This window comes from Monodon monoceros, unplaced genomic scaffold (assembly GCF_005190385.1).
Source record: "Monodon monoceros isolate NGI ecotype Baffin Bay Population unplaced genomic scaffold, NGI_Narwhal_1 Super_Scaffold_20, whole genome shotgun sequence".
Classification (NCBI taxonomy): domain Eukaryota; kingdom Metazoa; phylum Chordata; class Mammalia; order Artiodactyla; family Monodontidae; genus Monodon; species Monodon monoceros.
In genome coordinates, this window is record NW_021703777.1 from 133,549,451 (window position 1) to 133,574,984 (window position 25,534).

The 25,534-nt window shown below is 56.7% G+C and overlaps 1 protein-coding gene across 1 annotated transcript in view; it reads left to right on the plus strand.

The window, feature by feature from the left end:
* Positions 1–25,534, plus strand: part of SORCS2 (sortilin related VPS10 domain containing receptor 2) — a 479,932-nt gene that overhangs the window by 441,169 nt on the left and 13,229 nt on the right. The window contains exons 13-20 of the mRNA XM_029234725.1: positions 1,442–1,518; positions 7,145–7,236; positions 8,164–8,271; positions 15,120–15,240; positions 16,094–16,227; positions 16,991–17,119; positions 19,544–19,715; positions 24,962–25,148. Coding sequence (XP_029090558.1) covers positions 1,442–1,518; positions 7,145–7,236; positions 8,164–8,271; positions 15,120–15,240; positions 16,094–16,227; positions 16,991–17,119; positions 19,544–19,715; positions 24,962–25,148 — 1,020 coding nt within the window. The remainder of the gene's footprint in view (positions 1–1,441; positions 1,519–7,144; positions 7,237–8,163; positions 8,272–15,119; positions 15,241–16,093; positions 16,228–16,990; positions 17,120–19,543; positions 19,716–24,961; positions 25,149–25,534) is intronic.

A 25,534-nucleotide genomic window follows, 5' to 3' on the forward strand; every position in this document is an offset into this window, starting at 1 on the left:
ATAAATTAATGAAGGGTGGATGGAGGGATGGTGGATGGATCGATGGACGATAAATTAATGAAGGATGGATGGAGGGATGGTGGATGGATCGATGGATGGACGATAAATTAATGACGGATGGATGGAGGGATGGTGGATGGATCGATGGACGATAAATTAATGAAGGATGGATGGATGGATGGAAGATTTGGTGGTTGGTTGGACCTCAAAAAAAGGGCAGGTACACAATCCCTCTGCCACTCTCCTTGAACTCACTTTGCCTCATCTTTTTGAGGATAATCCATCTCCTTTGGGATTTTCCAGTGACATCTAAACCTGGCTCTGGAGGAGAGACTCCTGACAGCACCACATGAATAAGTCTCCATAGTGCCAGTGGTGCACAAGCTGCCCAGGTCAGGGGCTCCAGGAGAGAGTCCAGAATGGCTTCAGTGTTCTCGTAACAGGTCCCCTTCATCCCGGAAGCCCAGGCCCCTGGTCCCTGCCATCATCATGTGGGCACAGCGGAAGCCTGCCCAATCTGACCCATCAGAAAATCCCATTGTCCAAGACCCTTCCCGGGAGGCTGTTTAGGGGCATCCAGCCCAGCTCAGAGAACACCGAGATTGTCCCGCAGCTGCGTCTTCTAGGTGGCCATCTGTAGGGGTCCACTTAGACTCAGTTTCCTACCTGTAAGCTGGAATCACCTTGGATGCTAAGTGGGGATTCTTCCCCCTCTGGCAGCAGCCCCAGGATTAAGTGCCAACCCCTCAGAGTGGCCTTCAAGGTTGGTGACCCACCTGCCAGGCTGGTATGGGTTCAAGTGAACCAGGACCCAGGAGGATCCTCCTGGCTGCCCAGCTGGCTTGGTGCCCACCTCACCATCCTCCCAAACATCCCCTCAACAGACATTTAATGAGCACCTACTTTGTGCTTACGCTGCCTCCCACCTGGACTGCCCCAGACTGCCCTGGACCTGCCTCTGGCCTCCCCCGCACCCGGCCCCCAGGGGGCCGCCAGACGCAAGCCCAGCCATGTCTTGCCGCAGTTCCCGTCAGGGGCTGCCGTGTCCCCACACTGCCCACCTGGCCAGCATCCTCTCTAGCCTGTCCCCGACCCCCACTCCATGCTTTTTCTTCCTGAATCACACTCATCATCGTAGGTCCCCCTGAAGCCCCCAAGCTCTGCCTGCACCTGGGCTCAGCCGGAGCTGCCTGAGGCTGGCTTTCTCTGGGCAAAGTTAATCTTTTATTGCTCAGACTAGGACCCGTAGTGGTGACAGCAGGCCCGTCATTATACAAGGAGGGCAGAGAGGGGCATCCGCCGGTGGCTTTGGTGCTGGGAGGTGTAGACCCAGAGCACATCAAGCACCAACCTTGTTTGGGGACCTGGCTGCACTCAGACCTTGGTAAGGGGGAGAGTGGCCGATCCTAAGAGCAACCCTGCCACTTTGCTTCCGGACCAGGTAACCTGGGCTCCCAGCTTGTGGAATATAAAGAAGAAATGTACATCACGTCAGACTGTGGGCACACCTGGAGGCAGGTAAGGTGGCAGGGAGGGGCCCGGAGCCCACCATGCTCACTCCGCCGAGGCTCCTGGGAGAGTCTGTTCTCTCATCCCTTCCCTCCCAGAGGAGTTCCGAGACACGCTTCTTCATCTTCCCCGGCCTGAGGGGCTGCACACGGCTCCCTTTAGCAGATGTTACATCACCATCTGTGAAAAGAGAGCCCAGGCCAGGCTGCCCACACCGCTGCTGTTCTTCCAGCAGCCACTGCTGGAGAATTCCAGATCTGACGCATCTTCCCACGGTCAGACAGGTTGCCGTGAACATCGAAGCAATGGGGATCGATGCCAGGGACGGGCTGGAGGTGCTTTCCGGCAGGAAGCCACACGGGGACTCAGAAGCTTGGCTGAGCCCAAAGGCCAGGAGGTGGGGGCCCCGAGGACAAGCCCCGGGTCCCTGGCAGGGACAGCTGCTGAGTGGATGGCACAGACTTGGGAGAGAAAGAGAAAATGGGGAGGAGCAGTTTGGGGGGCCACGGCGAGTCTGGGTTGGGCCTCCTGGGACACATCCATGGGATGATGATTTGACGCTCAGTGTGGCCCGAGAAAAGGAAAAGCGGGAAAGGGAGAAGAAACAGGAGAAAGCAGTTATGCAGGGAATGGCCCCCAGCACTGGGGGTCACACTGTGAGGACCCCTCCCTGCTGCGCCCACATGCGGCTCAAATTCTCATACTGGAGGGCGGGATGCTGCCGGCCAGTGGGTGTCACGCAGAGCAGGGCGGGTGGGGAGCAAAGGCTGACGGTCCGGCGCCCTGTGCAGTCAGGCAGCCCAGGAGCCGAACCCACGCGCTCCGTCCCAGGAGAGGCCCCGTCGCCCTCTACCCTTGCTATTTCTTTCCAGCAAAAAAAAAGCCTCATCTGGTCTGCCAGCTTCATGGAGTGACAGTTTCTACTTTAAGAAAATGCACTAAATTTTCGTGTGCATCTCCTCTTTCGGTGGATGTAAGAAGCTCTGTTTTCAGGTCAATTTTTTGCACCCCTGAGTATCCCACTTAGAGCCCCCTGCCCAGGTACCACACTGGACAAATATGTTAACCCCCAAAGTGTGAAGCTCACCTGTACCCTGGGTTTAAAGCCCTGGCGTTTTTTAATAATATGCAAGAAACAAGGAATTTTGAAAAGGGCAAAAGAGATTTATTGTGTTATAATAGTCCTATTTCACTAAAACTAGTGAAACATGTCTAAACTTTCTTAAAGGTCACCACCTGTCCACTGATTAGAGAAACCGCCCCCCTGCTCCCAGCTTGTTAGACTTTACAGACCAGGTGAAACAGAAGAGAAAGGTATTCACGGTGGCCACTTCTGTCAAGCAATTTGCTTAAGCTTCAAACTTGGGAACTTGTCAGAATTAAATGGGAGAATGTCTGTTCAAGACTGAGCTGAGGTACCCATTTCTTCCCCAGTGATGGGGGCGGGGTGGGGGAGTGGGGGGGCTCGGGTGCTTGGCAGAGGAGCGGGGGGTGCCTGTGTGTGTGCGTGCATGTCAGAGGGAGGGCGATTACTGGTGGGGGGCAGTAGGCAGAGGCCAGGGTGGGACAAAGGCACGAAGGCCAGACGACCAGGTGAGCTCAGGCCGGTTTGTCAAGGACGCGATGAGCTGTCTCTACAGGAAAACTCTTAGAATGTGAATTACAAATAACACTGTGCATGATGCGTAAGGGATGTATCATTTTATTTTATTTTATTTATTTTTGGGGGGGAGGATGTATCATTTTAAAAACATGACTTCCCTGGAATGATCAAAAAATAGTCAGAACACATTTAAGGAGCCCCTTCTAGAACTCAGGGTGTGGGAGAGAAAGGATTGGGGGACCCCTGCCTAGGTGATGGTCAAGGCACAGAAAACCATAGCAAAGGATGTGCAAAGACCCTGTGGTCCAGTGGTGGGTGTTGGAGCCCCCTTGTTCCTGAGTCCCAAGCAAACGAGAGTGGAGTTGCCCATGGGGGTCCCCTGGGATGGCTGGGAGGCACCCCATCTCCTCAGTGGATGGACAGGACAAACGCCCCCCTGCCCGTCCTTGCGGGAGGAGGGTGCAAAGCATGTGGGGTCTGAGCACAAGTGAGGGTTGTGCACACGTTCGGGGCGGCCCCGGAGCTAAATCCTGCTTGGGAGCAATCCCAGCACCCACTTACAGCTTACCGTTCACTGTTCCACCCCTGCGGATCTCCCCAGGAAGGGAAGCGGGTTAGGCCCCCAGTGGAGTGGGGAGGAGGGCTCCCACCGGGCGGGTGGGCAGAGGCCTCTGCAAGTTCAAAGGCAGAGACGGATGTGCTTGCGGCATGCCATGTGCCTCTAGGACCACGTCACGGGACCCAGCGTGGTTTCCGCCACCCTGCCCAGCAGCCCGGAGGTCCCAGGAGGGATTCTAGCTTCTCCTTGAATAATCCCCGGGACAGAGAGCTCACTGTTTCCAGGAGGAGAAGACTGTCTGCTTGCTGCACCTCCCCCTCCGCGTCCCTCCCCCAGGAAGCTTCTAAAAGGGGAATCTGTTCTCCTCACTCCCCAAGCAAACCTCGGTGTCCCCCACCATCTACGGGAGGGAGGAAGTCCCTACCATCGGCTGACCCACGGGCCCTGCTGCCCGGCCCACCCATGGGCCTCTCCATCTGCCCGCAGTTCCAGCCCCAGCAAACAGCTCGTGCCCCACCCCCCACTTGGCCACACTGCTCTCTCTAACCTCCTCTGCACACGCTGTTTCCCCGCCCGTAATGCCCTTGCCCCGCCCAATGTGCTGTGACCCCCCCACCCCCACCCCCGGGGTGCCCACTGGCTCAGGTCTCCAGTTTAACTGGAGCACATCATTCACCCCCAGAACACGGGCTGGGAGCTCTGTGCTGTGGCAGAACCTGGGCTGGGCAGAGAGGGTGGGTTCGATGGGCTGCTTGTTGGCATCTGAGTCACTGGGTGGAGGTGGTCTGTCTCCTTGCGGGGGGGGGGGGGGGGCGGGGGGCGGGTGTTTCCCTGGGCTATGAATTTCTGGGGCGTTAAGCTTTCATTTCTACCTCTGGCTCCCAGGACCCAGACAGAGGACCTGAAACACTGGGTGTGTCTGACGGGTGGAGAGACGGGGAGGGGAATTGTGCAAAGCTCTTCCCCACGGTACCTAAATCCGCACGACGTTACCTCCCTCATCCAGGAGGTGCTATCTGAGTTAACGTAGCCGCAGGCAGCACACTTATCCAGAGTGCCACCCAGAACACCTGCCAGAGCTTAGGACACCCAGGCCCAGGGACTCTTCTGACCCCGGCAGGCGCGGCCATGGAATCTGCGGGGAGGGAGATGCAGGGGTGGATCCGGGAGGCCCCAAGCTAGTGCTCTGGGCTCTCACCCCACCCTACGACCTCGTCACTCACAGGACACAGCTCCTGGTGGATGCGGCAGGCGGTCCATCAGAGACCCGGGGTCTCTACCCTAGTGCTGCCAGTTGCTAGCTATGTGGCTGCAGGCAAGTCGCTGTGTGTCTCTGAGCCTCTGGTCTCTCTTTGGAAAATGAAGAGGTGACCTCTGAGCGTGGTTGCTATTAAACAAGGCTCTGTACGCACAGCAGAGGCCCCCGTGCCAGTCACCCAGTTCTCCCCTCCCCCGCATCAGACATGTTTAAGGGCACAGTTCGCAGGTATACATGTCTCTTCCACCATTCTTCGTAAGGGACCTCTCCTCTTTAGTCAAGCCAGAAGGGTTTCCTAGAGAATTCCTGTGACCAGCGGAAAAGCCAGCAAGATGATGAGAAGGTGGAAATATCTGGGGAAGAGCTTTGCAGGCAGGGAACAGCATGTGCAAAGGGCCTGAGACGTGTTTAGGGAAAGGAGGCCAGGGTGACTGGTATACGGGAGGTGGGAAAGCGTGGGCAAGGGCCTCTCATACAGAGCCCCAATGACGAGGAAAGGGTGTGGATGTGATTCTAAGGGCCATGGGGGCCATTGGAAGGTTCTGGTGGGGTTAGGGGGTGTGGGGGTAATGGGATGTCAGGGCTGAGGGCTTGGCCTGGAGGCACCACCAGCTCTGCTGAAGTTCCCGTTCCTAAGAGGTGAGGCCTCTGCTTGGGGTCCTCCCCGAGTGCCTCCCGCTGGCTCTGGAAAAACAGACATTCAGACAAAGGAAGACTCGAGATAGAAGATCAGGGGGAAGATGCTAGTTAATAGTTGTGTGGGCGTGTGTGGGTTTTTTTTAATGATTTCCCCGTTCCTGGTCGCTCATTGCTCTAGAACAGGGTCCCCGGGGTGTGGGAGCTTTCGGGGCTCTTTCTGCCAGGGCAAGGGCAGATGCAGCCACGTTTGGGTCTACATCTGCTCGGAGATGCACTTACTCCGGCCTCGCTCGGCACCAAGCCCTGCAGCAGCTGCCCCCCCGGCCCAGGAGGGGCCCCAGAGCCACAGGCACAAAGGCCTAGCCAGGCCCCTGTGCGGAGCGGCTGACACCCGTGAGCGCGCAGGCCCCGGCGAGGGGCTGTGGGTGTGGGGTCCTGGCTCCATCCCGTCTCCCCCTGAGTTTCCCTGCACCCCTGCTACAGAACCCACAGGCCCTGAGACGGTCAGACAGGGTGGGCGGTGAATGGGGCCCTGGCCCACTGCAGGTGGTCGTGATGGGGCCACGTCCTGTAGACGAGGTACAGGGTTGCAGGGGACGTGGCAGAGGGCACTGGTGCCCTTCTCTGTGTGGAGTCAAGACACAGGCTGGCCGTCTAGGTATCTGTGTTCCTGGAAGATCTAGAGGGGGACGCCCGGTGTCCTGGCAGGACTAAAGAGCCACAGCCGGCTCTGCCACCCACCAGCTCTGAGGCCTTGGCTTGGCCCCCACAGCTCCAAGCGTCAGCTTGCTCATCTGTAAAATGGGACTCCATCCCAGGGCTGTTTGCAGACAAGCGAGGCCACCAGAGGTATTTCCTCCTGCAAGAGCCCTGTCCAGGCCACTCGACCTTTTGTCCCCTGAGGACTTGGTGAAGATTCACTCATTCACTCATGCATTCATTCATCCCCCACACACTCCCTGAGCACAGGCAACCCCAGCTGTGAGCTGAGGCATGTGCCGGGCCACAGAAAGGATTCAGAGGCAGGACCGGCCCTTGAGGAGCTCCCTGGCTGGAGGAAACAATGACAAATTAGTGCAGTAAGTGCTGGGGCAGGGGGCCCAGAGATGCTCCCCACCCAACCTGGCATCAGAGAGGGCTTCCTGAAGGAGGTGGCACATGGAGTATCTTACTGTCAAATAGAGGTTTGCTTTTACTGGTGACGCGTATCCTAAATGCTTTTCTAAATTCCACTATTTCTCATCCTCACGTGTCGGCCTTTTTGGTGCATGAGTTTTTCCTTTAGGCAGGACCACCTGCAGTGTTTATTTTTCTCTCTTGTCAATGGTCTAGAAATCGCCATCTGCATCCATTCGTCCCACACGTACTGAGTCTGGGTGGTTGGGGGAGCATGGGGATGGCCTGGGGACTCTGGGAGCCCTCAGGCCAGCCCTGCCTCAGGGAACCGGACTCTGCTGCTGCCCCCCAGGCAGCGTGTCGGCAGTTCTGCCCCACTGGAGAGCGACCCCAGACCCTGAACAACCTCCGACCCTCCTCAGGGTCCCGCCCTCAGACCCCCACCTGCTGTCTTCTGCAGGTATTTCAGGAGGAGCATCACATCCTCTACCTGGACCACGGTGGCGTGATCGTGGCCATCAAGGACACCTCCATCCCCTTGAAAATCCTCAAGTAAGGCCATCGGGAGCCAGCACTGGGTGCAGGGTGGTAGGGGCTCTTTCTCCCCACCTGGGAACCCCTCAGAATAGTCCCCAGTCCCCCCACCCAACAGCTGCTTCTGGCCAGGCCTGGAGAGGTGAGGAAAGGGGGAATGATGACCCAGCATGGTCGGGTGGGCCAGAGGGAAGCCTGGGGCTGTGAGGAGGCCCCCACCCACCTCATCCTTGGGAAGCAGGGAGGGCTTCTCAGAGGAGGTGACTTTTATGCATGGACAGTAATTAGCTCAGTGGAGGGGGTGGGGTCAGAGAAGGAAGCCAGCAGCGTGTGCCCAGGTGAGAGTGGGGTTGGCATCAGCTTCAGACAGGTGAAGGTTTATTGTGGGGAAGTGAGGGCAGATACGAACTCTGGACTTGGAAGGCAGAGCTGGGGGAGCTGCCAGAAAGCCAATATCACTTTAGTCTGAAAAAGATCTTTCTGCACTGCAGCTGGCTGTACTGATATGCCTCACTGAGAGACAGTAAGCTCCCATCAATGACCTGGCAAACCCTGGGCTGGCCTCGGGCATTGGGTGGGGCTGACCTGGATGTTTCCAAGGCCTGGATAACTGCAATTCAAGGGGGTACAAAGCAGCTTGGGACCCAGACCACACACCCAGGACTCCTTGACTGTGGTGTCACCAAGCAGATGTGAATGCCATCTGCTGGTGGTGGGTGGCTGCTGTGACCTCCCAGGAGAGCGTGAGGTCAGGGATCCTCTTGTGGCCGAGACACTGGACTGGCCCTGGGGTTGGCCACTGCTCTTGCCTGTTTTCCCAGCCACCTCAGCTGGACAACTCTGGTCCCTGGGCATGGGCAGGGCTGGGTCCAGCGAAGCAGCTCATCCTGGACACAGGATGTGTTCCCACCTGCCCCGAGGTGGTGACTCCCCTTCTCTCGGCAGGTTCAGTGTGGACGAGGGCCTCACCTGGAGCACGCACAATTTCACCAGCACCTCCGTGTTTGTGGATGGGCTGCTGAGTGAGCCGGGGGACGAGACGCTGGTCATGACGTGAGTGCCCACGGGAGGTGGGCAGGCAGGTCAGAGCCGAACCCCAGGCGGGCCGTGGCGGAGGGCCACCGTGGGCCTTGCTGCCCTAGGCAGGTTCAACACTGACCCCCAGCCTCCTCGCTTTGACCTCCATCTTCACACCTGCTTCCTTATCTCTTACCGTCTACTGTTTCCTTTCATCCTCAGCCACTGGGAAGTGGCCACTCTGTCCTTAGTCAGGGACATGTGTCACCTGCCCACGATCACCTGCTGGTGAGGGGTGGAACCAAGAGTCAAGGGTCAGCTCTGGGTCACTGTCCACTTAACCTTTCAGATGGTGGTGATGGTGATGGTGGTGATGATGGTGGTCATGAAGGTGATGCTGTGGTGAGGGTGATCATGGTAGTGATAATTATTGGCTATTGGCACCTGTGAAGAACTTGTAGGCACATGGCACAGAGAGGACCTAAGACCCAAATGGGCCAGTGAAGGGCAGATCCAGGCTGCGACCCCAGCCCCTTGACCCTGGCTTAGGTCAAGCTCATCCCTGTTCAGAGTGGCTCACAGCCCAGGAGCAGAGCCTGAGCAGGCGGGGATTGAAAAAGGCACCCAGGGCTTGACTGTGCCCTGTGGCCCCGCTGGGGAGACAAGGCGCCGATGCTGTGCATGCCTGGCTGCACTGGGTGCAGGGGATCGGGCCCTGTGCACTCTGCTTGGCTTTTATTGATGACGCCTGTACTGGGGAGAGCAGTGTCCCCCCAAATCCACGTCCACCCAGAACCTGTGGATGTGACCTTACTTGGGAACAGGGCCTTTGCTGACGTGCTTAGTTGAGATGAGGTCACACAGGTGGAAGGTGGGCCCTAATCCAATGATTCGTGTCTTATACGAAGAGGGTTAGGGTTAGATACACAGCCACACCATCATGTGAAGACGTGGCAGAGGCCAGCGTGATGCGACCACAGCCCAGGCACGCCTGGAGCCCCAGGAGCTGGAAGAGGCAGGAAGGACCCTCCACCGGGGCCTGCAGAGGAAGCCCGCTCTGTGAACACCCACATCGCAGGTTTCTGGCCTCCAGAACGGTGAAGAGATACGTTTCCATTGTTTGAAGCACAAGTTTGTGGACATGAGTTAAGATGGCCCCAGGAAGCCACCCAAGGCCCCATGACTCTTCCCCTCATGACAGCCCAATGTAGGCCAGGGCCACTGACGCTGGGAGGGGACCCGGCACTTTGGACACCTCGGTCTCTGGTTGGCCTCCCAAGTTACTTCCTCTCTCCCCCCAGCAGACTTTGAGGAAGCTTCCAGGGGGCAGGGCTGGGTCTGAGTCCCCAGCCAAGTAAGGCTCCTGCTGTAGCAGTAGGGAGTGAAAACAAGTAAGAGGTTCCCTTGCTCGCTCCCCGAGGACGGCGGGCGGAGGGAGGTGGCGAGCTGCTTCTTTATATGGGGTGAGGGTAGAGGTGTGTCCTGGGGTCAGCTGGAGGGGTGGCTTAGGAGGTTTGCCCACCCCTTAGGTGGGGTTGAGTGCAGGGGGCGTGCTCAGTACCCTGCTTTTGCTCCCGGCTCTTCAGAAGTGGCAGTTGGGTTTTTGGTCTTTTTGTATCTTGTTGTCCATAATTTGCCCCAACTGGGCATACACACAGTTATTTTTAGTCCCTTATAGTTTCTTTGTATTTTGTGGCTCAAGGAGACGATTGTCCAGGTGCCAGCACTGCAGCAAAGGGTCCCAGGTCCCAGCCTATCTCAAGGCCAGCCCTTCTCCGGTCATTCCAGCCTGGCCTGCCATGTGCCACCCTCTGTCTGGGCACCAGGGACCCCAAGGACCCACAGAGCTGGTGGCCCAGGCAGACAGATCAAATATAACCAAGAGTGACATGGTTCCTCGATAACGTGAAAGATGCTGATACAACAGGGCCAGCCAGCCGAGGGGCTGGGGGCTGAAGGGTCGCTTTTGGGGTGGGTGGTGATCAAGGAGTCTCGGAGCAGCTGACCTTTGAACCAGGACTGGGCCAGTGAGACCCAGGCCCAAGGACGAGCTGTGGGTACAGAAGGATTGATGCTTTTCCACGTGAGGATTTGAACTGTGCCCCAGCTCTGGCTCAGCCCTTCTGGAACAGACGGGCCGGTTCCGTCCATTCCCAGCAGAGTGGCCGGGTGCTAGGACCCCTCACCCTGCCCGCTCGGCCTGGAGAGCGTGTCCAGGTATATGTGCCCAGCTGGAGTCATTGCCTGGGAGTGAGTCCCTGGTGAGAGAACAACTCATGCCCTCCTGTCTGCCCTTCCAACTCACGATGGCTTTCACACCCCTGCCCCAGCCGGCTCCCCATCGCCTGTGAGGATCCAGGTCTTCACCCTTCTGAATGCCCCAGAGGGGCCACTCGGATAAGCCCCCAGGGGTGCCTGGCCCCCAGCCCGAGGCCTGAACTGAAAGGAAACCGCCCAGAGTGGACATTACCCCTCCAGGCCCGCCTCTGCCCTGGGGCTCCTGTGGATGCTCATGTGAATGCCCCCTCACCAGGCTCCTCTGGCTGCCTGGGATGGAGGATGGGAGTACAGCTCTGGTAAGCCCCCCACTGCGGGCCACCAGGGACCACGGCCGCCTGTGTGCCTACCGCCCAGACTTCTGGGAACGGAAGATGGAGCAAAGGGACGTGGAAACGGTAGTGCGGACTCCTTTCTCAGGACGTCTGAGACAGGAGAGCCATCTAAGTTCCTGCCAGACCTAAATCCGGCTTCAGTGACCCCTCCAGGGGGCCTCCCCTGCCACCAGGACTGAGGAAGCCTGGCATCCTCCCTACATCTTTCCCAGTATGGCCTCTTGCAGCAAGTTCTGTAATGAAGCTTTATTGAGCACATACTATATGTTATGGGTCCATTTTTTTTACGTTATCTCATTTTATTCTCATAGGAAATCTCCAGGGAGGATTTATTCCCCCTTCTTCTAGAAGTGCTAAAAATCTCAATAATTCTGCACTGAGGGAGTGGTGGCAAAGGGGGACCCCTCACATCAGTTCTGCATGGTTCCTGGAGAGCCAGAGCTGGAAGGGGGACCCCAGAGGCTGTCCTATAAAAACTGGGTCAGGAATCATCACCTTTCTAATTCCCTAAACGCCTCACTTGTGCTTCTCCCTGCACACCTAGTTCCTCTCCTCCCTGGCCCTAGAATGAGTTAAATCCTTCAGGACGTCACGTACTTATGCTCCCCTCGTGCTCTTGGAGGCTTCGTTCTGGCGTGGGCCGGGGAGGGAGGAAGACTCCAGCCTGGGCCGGTGCAGGGCTCTCTGTGGTGTGGCGGCCGGGCTCAGCCTGGACCCTTTGCTGGTTGACCAGTTTTCCAGGACCGGAGGCCACGGAGCAGAAGGGAAGTGTCAGAAACACCAGGGGAGATGGCTGGCCCGTGCTGGTTTTGCAGAGGTTGAACAAGTCAGCTGGGTCTGAGGCCTCAGCTTCCCCAGCTGAGAAATGGGCGCACTTTCTACCCCAGGGCATTAACCTAGGAGCTTCAGGACGTCAAGCCCTTTGTCACCGCATCAGTGCTGGGTTTGGCCCCAGAAACAGCCCGGTTTTCAGCACTCATCAACAGATGGGGTGTTTTATTCCTGGAACACTCTTGGCAGAATTCAGAGCCAGATGCTATAACCTCAAGTTTTTTTTGAAAAAGCGTCAGAACTGTGCCTGCAGGCCTCCTACTTCACTGTGTCACATCATCAGACCACTTCCAAACTCCGGTTGACACACAAATAATTCAAACTCTGAAAGAGGGAACATGCTGGCGTGTTAGAATAAAGGTTCATCTCTCCAGACTGCTGGAAGCGCTCAGACCTAGCATCCTGTCTACTCCCACTCCTTCCCTTCCTGTCTCTCTCCTTCTCTCCCTCTCTCTGTGTCTCTCTGTCTCTCCCTCCCTTCCCCATCCTCTGTCTCTCTGCCTCTCTCTCTCTATCCCCCGCTGTCCTATTTCCTGCACAGTTGAGAGCATTTCCCCAGATGGTTCTTTATCCAAATCTACCCAAAGGTCACATCCAAGCTGACCGTAGTCACCTTTGGGGATGTTTCCCTCAGCTTGGATCACCCCTGCTCAGCCTCCCACCCCCACCAGTGCAGCCTCAGAGGGGTGAGGGCCCCCCAGGCCCTGGGGGGGATAGTGGGGCTCCCAGATCCTCCCCGGGCTGCACTAGGGGAGGGGAGTGAGCTCTTTGAAGGGCGTGGGGCTCCTCTTTAACCTGCAGAGGCCGGCCCACATTTTCCTTATTAATCGTGAAGCAATAAGTAGCCTCCCTCTGGCGTCTCCTTCCTAAAACTCAGAGTCAGCCGGATGACAGATACTTCTTGAAGTATCAGCTGAGCTTCTGGGTTTCATAGAAGGCAGGACTTCAAAGACACGGAGGGGATTAGTTAGATCAAGCAAGCCAGCCTCCTTTCAGGGACTTCCCCGGCGGGGCTTGTGCCGCCAGCCTGGGAGGCTGCGCGGTGGTCACGCTCGGGCCAGTGTGTGTTTCCTGGGCAAAGCATCCCAGCCCTGTGGTCGCCAACCCGGGGACCGACCCTGGCTGCCCCGGGAGGTGGGCGGCTGCCGTGCCATCCCCAGGGGGTCCCTTGCCTCAGTCTCCTTGTCCGTAAGGTGGGAATGTTAACAGTACGTTCCGCACGGGGTTGGTGAGGAGGGGATGGGAGGTCGCACGCGTAGCAGGTACAGAGTACAGGCCAGTAGTTACTGCTGCTGTCACCTCCATTATAACGTGGCTTCCAAAAGAGCAAGAGACGCAGCTCAGGCTGTGTGAGGACCTGGAAATTGTCCCTTAGAGACGTCCTTTCAGGGACCGAAGACCCTCTCATTCTCAATAACCAACCCAGCAGGCTTTGCTTGGGAGAAGGGGACACTGTGACAAAGAAGATCCCCACGTGGTGACGCTCCCAGGGAGAGGGCTGTCCGCGTCAGGATGGGAGTCAGGACAGAGGACCAGCACGACACCTTCACACCTTCACGGCCACGGTCGCCACCATCCGGGCCTCCTACGACCTCGCCATTGGAAACAGCACCTGCGGGAGCCGCTGGGCCGGGCGGAGGAGAAGCGGGCCCTCCGGTCCTTGCTGGGCCACATCCACCAGCATCAGGAGAGGCCCCGGGCTGAGAAACAGCGGCAGGGGCTCCGACTTGCACCTCGGGCAGGGTGGATTATTCACAACCAAACACGAGCGGGCGAGAGGCCAGGGCTGCCGGCGGTCGGGGAGCCCAGGACCGGAGGACGGAGAGGCGGACCACAGAGGCAGGTGAAGGCCGAGACAGAGGGAGGCTCTGGGGCCGCTCGGATCAGAGGAGGCCCCTGCAGAGGCTCGGGGTCTTGTCTGTAAAATAAAGATCATGGTATCTGCTTCGGGGGACTGTTCTGGGCAGTAGAGGTAATGTGTGTGCACGTGAGAATGTGTGAGCATGTGCGTGCGCATGGGTGCATGTGCACAAGTGAGCGTGCGTTGTGTATACGTGTGTATAAATCTCCTACTAAGTGCCAAGCATCCTACACAAACCATTGCTAATCCACCATCAATCCTGAAAGGCCAGTGTTATTGTCCCCATTTTAGAGCCAAGGAAACTGAGGTGCAGAGAGGGATGGACCTGCCCAAAGTCACAGACATAGTAAATGGGTATCAGCCCAGGCCTACCTGGCTCAGAGGTGCCCTATGGAGCCAAAACTCCTCTTCAAGTATCAGCCTTAGACATTCAGAGCCAGCCATCATACCCCCCAGAACACACTCCAAGGGCCTTCTCAACTACCCTCCTAGAACGGGGTTTGCGCCCTTTCAGACCATCACTGGCTTCCCCCAAGTATCCGGCTCCTGTCGGTGGGCGTGGAAGGGGTGCTTCACCTCCTCCATGCTTGACCTCTGATAACATGGCCTGGGTACTATAGGGTGGACTGGAGAAGGACCAGAGAAGTACAGGCTGGTCTCCTCTTCTGTGGTGGTATCTGGAGCCCAAGTGTGAGGTGTTGGGAGGATCAGGTGGAAATCCCTTAAGCAGCAGCCTTCCCAGAGGGCGAGGGATCTGGGTACATGTAGGCACTCCACCAATGCCTGCTGAGGGAGAAGAAATGGCACAAACAAGCTGTGTGACCTTGAGCAAGTTAGTCAACCTCTCTGTGCCTCAGTTTTCCTTTCTGTAGAGTGGGCTATGGTGAGGTAGACCAGATAGCATACACGGGGCTCCCAGCACACTGCCTGTGCTCCGTAGAGGACTGGCTTTTGCAGAGCCCCATGGTGCTCTGTCCACTGCTTCCACCCACCGAGGCCGGGGCCACGCAGCAAGGACCACACTGAGATCCTTTCCACCCCGTCGCTCTGAGCCGGTGTGATGACTCGTTACTTCTCTTTGGACTGTCGGCTCTGCTTGGGGTGAAAAGGCTGTGGCCCAGCTGGGCGGAGCTGGCTGGCTGCAGCGCAGGCCTCCTGGAGTGGTCAGGTGGGAAGAAAGGCGAGGAGAAGCCAGAGAGCACAGGACGCAGACACCTGACCATGAATCATTCTGCAAAACAATTCTGCAAGGACGAGCGTGGGGGATGTGGGAGGGTCCAGGCTCCTGGCCGGCTTCCTCGTCCACCGGGGGGCCAGGTGGGATGACCCCCACCAACACCATCAACGAGCCATAGATTACATGTGATGACTGTGGGAATACTAACGCCGACGCCCAAATGCTCGTGGCCAGCCGGGCCCAGGGCAGGTGCCTGGTCCCAGGGCAGCCCAGTGGGGGCAGGGGAGGGACCGCAGGGCCCGCTGTGCAGGTGGGAACAGAGGCCCGCAGGGGAAGCGGTGGGCACCCGGGGGACGGGCCAGACTAAGGTGGTTTCCCGCCGCTCCCTCTCCCCCCTCCCCAGCGTCTTCGGCCACATCAGCTTCCGCTCAGACTGGGAGCTGGTCAAGGTGGACTTCCGGCCCTGGTTCTCCAGGCAGTGCGGCGAGGAAGACTACAGCTCCTGGAACCTCACCAACCTGCAGGTGGGCCTGGCCGCAGGCCAGGGGTGGGCACCATGCAGGGCCCCGTCTGCCAAATTCCCTGTCCTGCGGGACCGAGGGCCTCCCTCAGATGCCCAGTCCTTCTTCGCGGTGTTCCGACCCCCTCTGGGGCCTGGGGCTGCCTGGGCCAGAGTCTGCAGTCATACTCAGGGGAACAGGCGCACAGGGCCCCAGCCAGCCTGGAGACAGGCGTGCTCGGGGTCCAGGAGTTTTCAGATCGAGGGAAGGTAACAGGGCACGTGTATCATATATTAGGTAACACCCCAGTGGGTCTGGGGCAGCCCCACCCCATAATCTCAAACACATACATGTTTCTACAGCAAAATGTGTCATATTCACACAGAGAGGAATAAATGAGGACTCGAAATGGCCTCCCAGTGCAGTTCAGAGCAGGTGGTGTGGCCACAGGACAGGATTTCAGAGCGAGGGGGGCTCTGGAATTGCTGGGGGGACCCTGCACCACGGCTCCCATTCACACAGGTGTGGCCTCTTCTGATCATTGGCTGAGGACCTACTGTGTGTCCTGGAGGCTGTGGCTCACCCCAGCTGCACAGGGCCCACCTGGCACCCTCAGGCCTGAGGAGTGAATGCAAGGGGCCTCTTCCAGCAGCCCTGCCACCCCTCAGGGCCCAGACGGAGCCTGTACACAGTGGGAGCTCAGTGAATGCCAGGGCGGGTGGGATGGGAGCCAGGCTGCCCTAGGTTGGCCTCAGACACGCACACCCCTCCCCCGGTATCCGGTTTCCCGGCCCGGCTGGCCGGCGAGTGAGGAACCGGCAGCAGTAGCGGTGGGAGCCCATGCAGAGTGGCCCCTCACCCTGGCCTTCCTGCACAGGGCGACCGCTGCGTCCTGGGCCAGCAGAGGAGTTTCCGGAGGAGGAAGCCTACGTCCTGGTGCATCAAGGGTCGGAGCTTCACGGCGGCGCTCACGGCCCGCGTGTGCCAGTGCCGTGACTCGGACTTTCTCTGGTGAGGGTCCCGCTCTGCCCCGGGCCCCTGGGGCTGCCTGAGTAGCCTGGTGACCCGGCAGCCGCTGTCCCCGCAGGTGATGCCGGGGGAGGGCTCAAGAGTCACCCTCCATCACTTCCCCCCTACTCTGTGCCTTAGGACCCAGCCACTGGGTCCAGCCCGCATTACAGAACTCGTGGGCCTCGTTTCAAAACCAGTGCACGTGGCACTGCTCACAGGTGGGCGGGGAAACTGAGGAACAGGGAGGGCATCCTGGGGGCCAGGTGTACCACCCAGCCCCTTCTCCTCTGTCCAGAGACTCTGCCGAAAGGCCCCTGACCACTCCCCTGCCTCTGCTCAAGGACTCCCGTGGCCGCCTGCTGCCCACAGGAGGATGTCCGAGTTCTGAAACCTGCCTCCCTCCCCAGCCAACCTCACCCCTCTCCGTCAGCCACCTTCACCACTGTCTCCCTGCACCAGTGTTGAAGGGGTTGGTCCCTGCCTGCAGTGCCCTTCCCCCACTCTTCCCCTGACTGCCTCTTGATCTTCCATTGAGATTCAGCCCACCTCCTCCAGGCAGCCCTCCAGGACAACCAGGCTGGGCTCAGTGCTCTCCTGTGATTTGCTGGAATCCCCTTTGCATCCCTTCTCACCTGGAACGTAACTGTCGGCCTTCAGTCCTGTCTTCCCTCTGGGACAGGGCCCTGTGGATCCGCTTCTGCGTCCTCAGCATGAGGCCCCTGACCCATGCTATCTCCTGACAGCCGTTTTTCCCTCCTCCCAGTGACTACGGATTTGAGCGCACCCCCTCCTCCGAGTCCGACGCCAACAAGTGCTTTGCCAACTTCTGGTTTAACCCCCTGTCCCCGCCTGACGACTGTGTCCTGGGCCAGACCTACACCAGCAGTCTCGGGTGAGTAGCGTGGGGCAGAACCAGGGTGACCCCTTGCTTTCCTGCCTGGTGCCCATGGCTCCCCACATGGAGTCAGGGAAAGAGAAGTCGGGCTGAATGCCCTGTGTGCCGGGGTTCCTGAGAGCCACCCCAGGCACTGAGCCCTCGGGGCTCTCCAATCAGAGCCCATGTGGGTCAGCGTCAGGGAGAAGAGGTGCCTTGAGCTGGCTCCGAACAGAGAACAACAGGCAGAGAAGGTCCAAGGGCTTTGTAGCTCACACCTGCTGCAGAGGCTGAGCCCTTCCAGAGAAGTAACACTCCTGGCCTGGTCCTTCTGAGCCCCTGCAGTGCTGGGACCCTTCCGCATTTACCAACACTGAGTGAGGCAGGCCTGAGCTGGGCCAGAGGTGCTCACACTCCCTTTAGGTCTCAGCTTGAATGATGCCTCCTCCAGGAAGGCCTCCCTGACTCACCCTGGGCTTCCCCTGTGAAGGCACATATCCCAGTTATTGTCACACTCACCCAGTCGTTCCCCCCGACTGGACGGTAAGCTCCACGACACATAGCGGGTCCCTCATTGTGTGGTGTGGTGGACACACGCTGTACGTGAGGGTTAAGTGCTCCACAGGTGTGAGCTGTTATGACACTTTTCCTCCACCAGAGGCTGACCACATTGCGTGTCAAGGATGAACATCATATAAAAATGTTAGGTGTGTAAAGGCTGTGAACCTGCCGCTCCAGAGGCCCTAAACAAGCTTTATCTAAAAGTCTCTGCTTCCCTTTGGGGAAGTTTTGAGAGCGAGTAAACTGCCTATGGACTTATTAGAAAATCCTCATTACTGCCCCTGGGGATGGGGAAGGGCAAAGCCCGAGAAGAAAGAAGCTGAAGCAGAAAAGCAGGCTTGGACTTCAGCGGCATAAATCCCATCATCCATCCATCCATCCAGTCATCCAGTCATCCAGTCATCTATCCGTTTATTCCTCCATCCATCCATCATCCATCCATCCAGTCATCCAGTCATCTATCCGTTTATTCCTCCATCCATCCATCATCCATCCATCCGTCCACCCACCCATCCATCATCCCTCTATTTATTCTTCCCCTCACTCACCCATCATCCATCCATCCTCCCATCCCTCCAACCGTTCATCCATCAACCGTCTATCATCCCTCCCTCCCTCCCTCCCTCCCTCAGGGAGCCACAGGAGCTGCTCCAGGGCACCCACCAGGGCTTGGCAAGCAGGAACTCTCATCTGAAACGGCAGAGCCAGGACCCATATCCAGGGCAGAGGGCTTCATTTCATACCACCTGCACACTCCGGGTGCCAAGGGGCCAATGGCTGGGTAGCTCATAGGGAGCGTGTTTTCTTCCAAACTAATCACATGCGTCTTTGCATGATAAACTCATTCAGCGGCAGCGCCGTGAGGGCAGGCGGGGCACCAGGCACAGGGGGTGGGCAGATCCAGCCGCTATGGCAGTGATGTGAGTTTTGCAGACCCAGAATCCCGGTGTCGCCCAAGGGAGCATCACAAGTGGCAAGTCTGAAGATGCCACCCGAGCAGTGGTTTTCCCGTCGCCTCCTAAATGTTTACTAGAGCCCATCGGGCTCTGCCCACCAGCCCCTCCCCACTCTCAACCCACACCTGCTGCCCACTCTGGGCTTTGGCTCCCCCCCACCACCACAGGGCCTTTGCACATGCTGATCCCGCTGCCCAGGATGCTCTTCCCGCTCCTGTTCACCCTTCTGGTCTTAGCTGAAAGCCCCTTTCTCAGGGACCAGATTCCCAGGTGCTGCCCCTCCCCAGCACCTGTCCCAGTTGCGATGTTGCCTTGATGTGGGGGATGGTTTGGTGAGGGCTCGCTCCCTCACTAGACAGTCCTCTCTGCAGCGGCAGGGCTGTGAGTGATGACCTCGTGCTCCAGCACCTGGCACATAGTAGATGCTCAGTAAATTCGTGTTGTGTGAATGAGCTGGTGAATCAGGTGTCATCTGGTCCCACTCTCTTGACGTCATAGGGAGAGGAGACCCCTGGGAGCATGTTTGCTCACAGCCATGGGGCGCATCAGCGGTAAGGCCCGGCCCCTCCTGGGCACTCTGTCCTCCCAGGACCATATTTCCCAGCAAAGCCACAAAATTCCGACTGACTCCTTCAATCCTCCCCTCAGCAACAACAGCTGTTACCATTATTGTAAGAATACGAGCAGACCAAGGAAACGTCCAGTGACGGAAGCAGGTCCTGCCATTACTGGTCATTCCCTCCCCTGAGCCTCAGTTTTCCCATCTCCAAAATGGGGCAGAAACAGCAAACAGGTGGAGTCGGGAAAAGGGAGGGAGTTGAAGAATGGAGTTCGCCATGCCAAGAGTCACCTCTCGGCAAGCAGGTCCGGCGGGGCAGCAGCGCCCGCCCCACCCCCGCCTGTCTGACTCGCTGTCTGGCCGCAGGTACCGGAAGGTGGTGTCCAACGTGTGCGAGGGCGGCGTGGACCCGCAGCAGAGCCCGGCGCAGCTGCAGTGCCCCCTCCTGCCGCCGCGGGGCCTGCAGGTCAGCATCCTCGGCGAGGCGGTGGCCGTGCGGCCGGGGGAGGACGTGCTGTTCGTGGTACGGCAGGAACAGGTGAGGCGCCGCTTCAACCGGGCACACGGGGCGCCGGGCGGCGCTCTCTCCGCCTCCACGTCGGTTAGGGCAGCGTCTTTGGACCAGCGGTTTCCGAACTGCGGGAGGGGAGAGTGGGCCGGGGGCCGGGGGCCCCTTCCCAGGGGCCCCTTCCCAGGTCCAGACCAGCACTGAAACAATGAAACATAAAAGTCGGAAGAGAGGGCAGAGGCAGGGAGGGAACGGAGCGGCGTGCAGCGAGCACAGGCCCAGGGGGGCGTGGCTTCAAACATCTCTGTGTCTGTGTGTTCACCGCGCGGTGACGTCAGATTTCTGCCTTCCTGTGGGCGCCGTAAAACTTTTTGAAACTCTCATTATACTTAGTTAATTTTGGAATCATAAGAAAAGCAGGAAGTTTTTTTTAAAATGCTGTAAAAATAAATAAATGCGATGATGCAAACAAAAAAACAAAAAACCCACCGTTACTTATAATCTCATAGCCGAAGACAAATTCCGTAATAGATGATAGATAGATGGATAGGTAAATGGAGAGACAGATATCGTTGATAAACAGATATAGATAGATGATAGATTGATTGATAGATAATGGATAGACATAGATACAAATACAGATGGATGGATATAGAAATATTTTGTGTCTGTATATATATATATATATATATATATATATATATACACACATATATACATACACACAAATATATATATACACATACCTATATATAAATATATAAATTTCCTCCCCACCTCCTAGTCTTTCTTTTTTTTTCTTTAGTACAAGTGTTACATTTTTTTCTGATTTTAAAAACAGTATATACTCACTGTAGAACGCTGGAAAACCACATTAAAAACATAAGAATATGTCACCAAGAATCCTGTTCTCCTTAGGTAGCCACTGTTAGTTTTTTAAATTTCCTTCTAGTCTATTTAAACTAATATGCAGCATGCTTATTTTTCTGATTATAGAAGTAACAAATGCTCATTGTAGAACATTCAAAAGCAGAAATTAGAAGAACGTGCAGGAAATTCAAAATGACAGAAAAGCACAAAGGGGACGTCAGAACCCTCTGTTCCCACCCCAGGGTCCCAGCCTCTCCCGGCGCACGGCTCTCTTGCACATTTGGGTCTTCCGTTAACAAATATGTAGCGTGAAATGAGTGCGGCTTTGTAACTGTGTGTGCTTCGTTTAGAAGATGTCCTTCAAAATGTGCCCAGGTGGGGCAGGGTGATGCTGACAGAGGTCTTTGATGTTGGAAAGCGGGGGCTCTGGTCCAGAGCAAAGAGCTGTACTCGTGGGCACCCATGTGTCATCCCTCCCCATGCCTAAGGGCTGTGCTCCCATCAGCCGGCTTTGTAGCTGGGGATACCCAGCCTCAGACAGGGGCAGCCACTCACCTGAGGCCACACAGTAACAGTGCCGTTGGGTCCAGGCCTGGGGCTCCGTGTGGACAGCACCTGGTCCACGGCCCCCAGAAATGAGCTGATCCTGGGGTGGCCTCCCCTTCCCGCCTGTCCCCGTCCCCGTGATGACTGAGCCTGGTCCCGAGAGTAACGCTGCAGCCTCGGGCAGCCCTGGGGTGGTGGGGGACTCCATTCACAGCAGAGGAGGACGCAGCCCCCTGCCCGGCTTGGGACCACCTGGACCCTCAGAGTGGACCCAGCTGCCTCCCGGAGCTCCAGGACAGATTTGCAAGAAAAACGGCCGCCTGCTGCCCCCTAGAGCCTGGAGTCCCAGCAGCTAAGTCACACCTGCGGTGCTCCATCCAGAGCCAGGACAGGATACGCCTGGCAGCGCACCGGGCGGGCTGGTACTCTTGACTGCAGCAGGCGGAGGTGAGGGGGCAACAGAAAGATGCTCTGGGGGGAGAGGGTCCAGCGCACGCCGCTGGCTCCCGTGTCGGAGCCTTGGGAAGGAGTGGGTGCAGGGCTGAGGTGGGTACACACACTGTGGCACGCTCGTTCTCACACACACGGACACTCACAAACACACATACGTGTTCACGCATTCACGTCGTAACACAACCACAGACGCACACACCCAACCCAGGTGTGGAAACAGCGCTGGATTTAGGGGGATCCAAGTTCTGTAAATATTTAAGCACTGAAAATAAATCTGCTGGAGAACCCAGAAACAGACCCACACAAGCAGGCCCGGCTGATTTTGGCCCAGGAACAGCAGCATCTCAGTGGAGGGAGGATGGGCTTCAGCACATGAAGAGCCGGTAAAAATGAACCTCACACCCGACGCAGAATCACCTCAAAGTGGATCACAGACTTAAATGGAAAATGGAAAACTATAAACCTTTTAGAAAAAAGAGAGGAAAACAGCCGGAACCTAGGGCTAGGCAGAGAGTTCTCAGATTTGACACCACCAGCCCCATCCACGAAGGAAGTCTGATAAATTGGACTTCGTCAAAAGGCGACATCTCGCTCTGCGACAGACCCTAAGAAGATGAAAAGGCAGCCGCAGAGGAAATATTTACAAACCACATCCACCAAGGACTAGTACCCGGAACACATGAAGGACACTCAGAACTCAGCAGTAAGAAGACAAACAATCCAATCAGAAAGTGGGCAAAAGACCTGGAGACACATTTCCCTGAGGAGGAGGTACAGATGGCAAATGAGCACATGAAACCACGGTCAGCACCATAGCCATCAGGGAAATGCAAACCAAACCCTCAGCGCGGTGTCACTGCACACCTGCGGGAACGGCCAAACTAAAAACTAGTGGCACCACCAAGCGCAGGCGAGGATGCAGAGCAACTGGATCCCTCCTACGTGGCTGATGGGAACGTGAAATCTATAGCCATTCTGGAAAAGTCAGCCGTTTCTTTAAAAGCTAAACATATTACGCTCCTGAGAAATAAAGACTTACATTCACAGGGAAACCTATACATCAAGGTTCATAGCAGCTTTATTCCTAACAGTCAGAATCCGCAGACAACCAGATGTCCTGGATGGAAAAGCGGATAACACGTGGTGGCACGTCCATCCCGTGGGTGGGACCCCGAAATAAAAAGGAACAGACTACACACCACAAGCTGGGGGAATCTCCGGAGAGCTATACTGAATGCGAAAGCTAATCCCAGTGACTCCATGCTTTCTGATTTCATTTATAGAACATCCTCAAAATGACAAAATTATAGAAATGGAGAACAGGTTCTAATCCCATGGAGTCAGGGATGTGATGGAAGGGCGGGTGTGACTGTGACAGGGCGGCAGGAGGGACCCCAGTGGATTCCCTATTTGTGATAGTGATGTTTTGCAGGATGTTAGCACAGGGGGAACTGGGTACCAGGGACCTGGGGCTCTCTGTGTTATCCGTTACAATTACATGTGAATTGGCAGTGGCTCAGCATGAAGCATCTGAATGTTTTTGAAGCACTCAGTGATAAACACACACACATCTGCCTGGAAACACCACGGTGTGGGGGGCGGGTGTTGCAGTGACGTCACCGTTTTTCCTTTCTAGCTCCTTCGCTTTGCCTTTTGTATTCTCTCCTTGTCCTACGTTGATACTGTATTACTTTCCTGATTATGACGAGGTGTTTTAAACAAGGAAATGTGTCAATAGTTAAACTTGCACCTGTCTTAGTTGCTTGCAGGCAGGACTCAGGGTCCCCAGGAGGGGGCGGCACCTGCCCATCAAAGCCACAGGTCCCGACTCAGCCAGAAGCACCTTCCTCTCCCAGGATGCAATACAGGAAACCCCTCCCTCTCAGAACAAATCGGGCGTGAGACACGCGGCCCCCATGAGACTGCCCTTAAATGGAGAGAGCACCGGCCCGTGGGCCAGCCTGCAGGTTCTGGGCTCACAGAGCCTCAGTCTTCCAACCTATAAAATGGGGATAATAGAACGTACTTGTATAAGGTCCCTGAGGCCATCACAACAGTGGCCACAAACTGGGTGGCTTGAAACAACACACATTTCTCCTCTCACAGTTTTGGGGGCTAGAAGTCCAAAATCAAAGTGTCAGCAGGGCTGGGCTCCCTCTGGAGGATCTTTCCTTGTCTCTGCAGCTTCTGGGGGCTCCAGGCATCCCTGGGCTGTGGCCGCATTTCCTCCTGTCTTCACATAGCTTCCCCTGTGTCTCAAATCCCCTTCCTTTTTCTTATAAAGACCCCAGTCATTGGATTTAAGTCCTGTTGTAATCCGGTGTGACCTCATCTTAACTAATTACATCTGTAACACCCTATTTCCAAATAAGGTACATTCTGAGGTTTCGAGTGGACTGAATTGGAGCGGGGGCAGGGGTGGACACTATTCAACCTATTACACCATATTTGTGAAGAAAGTTAGATGAACATAATTTACTTAAAAGTATTCTATCGAGTTTTAAGGTTTGGCAGGTGTAAGATAAGAGGATTGCTAAACAGTGATGATCTTCTTCGTTCTTGATCACTAGGAAATGGTTTTCTGGGTGTTCCTGCAGCAGGGGGAGGGGTGGCAGGAAGGGACGATGCGGGGTGGGGGGAGGGAGGGAGAACATGAGACTGAATATGAGAACTTTTTGCCAGAAAGTTGAAAAAGTTATTGTTCCCTTCACTCAATTTCCTCCCCACGCCTCTATGAGGAAAATACGGTTATTGGAAGGATAAGGCTTGTGGCGGGGAGTATATGGATGATTGGACAGCTTGTGTGGGTGGGGAAACGCCTGGAAGAGGCAGCAGTGGGTGGGAGCCCCTTCCTGCACAGAGCCCGTGCATACGAGCATCACTCCTGGCACCGCATAGAATGAGATAAAAGAAAAATGCAGGAATCGCAGCATCAGAGAGGGAAAAATAATGTTTTCTTAATTTCCTGGGAGACTAAGGGTCTTCCTACACACACATGTCTTCCTAGACATGTTACTGAAACTGTCCAGCAGTGTACTAGGCCCCTTCCCGCCCTCCCGGCTACTGGCTGAGGCCTCGGTGGGCCTCCCTGGCCCCTATCCCCACCCCTGCACTGCCTCCCTGCCCTCGCCTGTGAGCCCTGACCCCTCTCCCTCTCTGCAGCTGCGTGATCTTTCTAATGCAAACCTGGCCCTGGCCCCTGCTTCCACCCACCTACAGCTCTCAGCCCAGCCCTCCGGGCTGGGAGCCCCAAAGGCAGAACAGATCTGGTTCCCTGGGGTCCCCAGGCCACTCACTTTGAGGAAAGGAGTGAGGGAAAGAACGATTGAATGAATGAGTGAGAATGCCTCATCGCTGGCCCCGAGCTTTGCACCCACTCCTAAGTGGCCCTGTGGTGCTTCCTGCAGGGCGATGTCCTGACCACCAAGTACCAGGTGGACCTGGGGGACGGCTTCAAGGCCATGTACGTGAACCTCACGTTGACCGGGGAGCCCATCCGGCACCGCTATGAGAACCCTGGCGTCTACCGCGTGTCTGTCAGGGCGGAGAACATGGCGGGACACGACGAAGCCGTGCTGTTTGTCCAGGTCAACTGTAAGTCCATCGTCCCTTTGAGGCCAAGTGTCTCTCCCTGTGACAGAGACCTGGTTCTTGGGGAAGCACGGGGAGCCCAAGGGCAGGGAGGCAGGCAGGCTGGGCTCGAGTCCACACCCATGGTGGTCTGTGCGGCAGTGGGGATAGTGGTGGAGATGGTGGTGATGGTGGTGGTGGTGGTGGTGGTGATGGTGGTGGTGGTGGTGGTGATGATGGTGGTGATGGTGGTGGTGATGGTGATGATGGTGGTGGTGGTGATGGTGGTGATGGTGGTGATGATGGTGATGATGGTGATGATGGTGATGATGGTGATGGTGGTGATGGTGGTGGTGGTGGTGGTGGTGATGGTGATGGTGGTGGTGGTGATGGAGATGGTGGTGGTGATG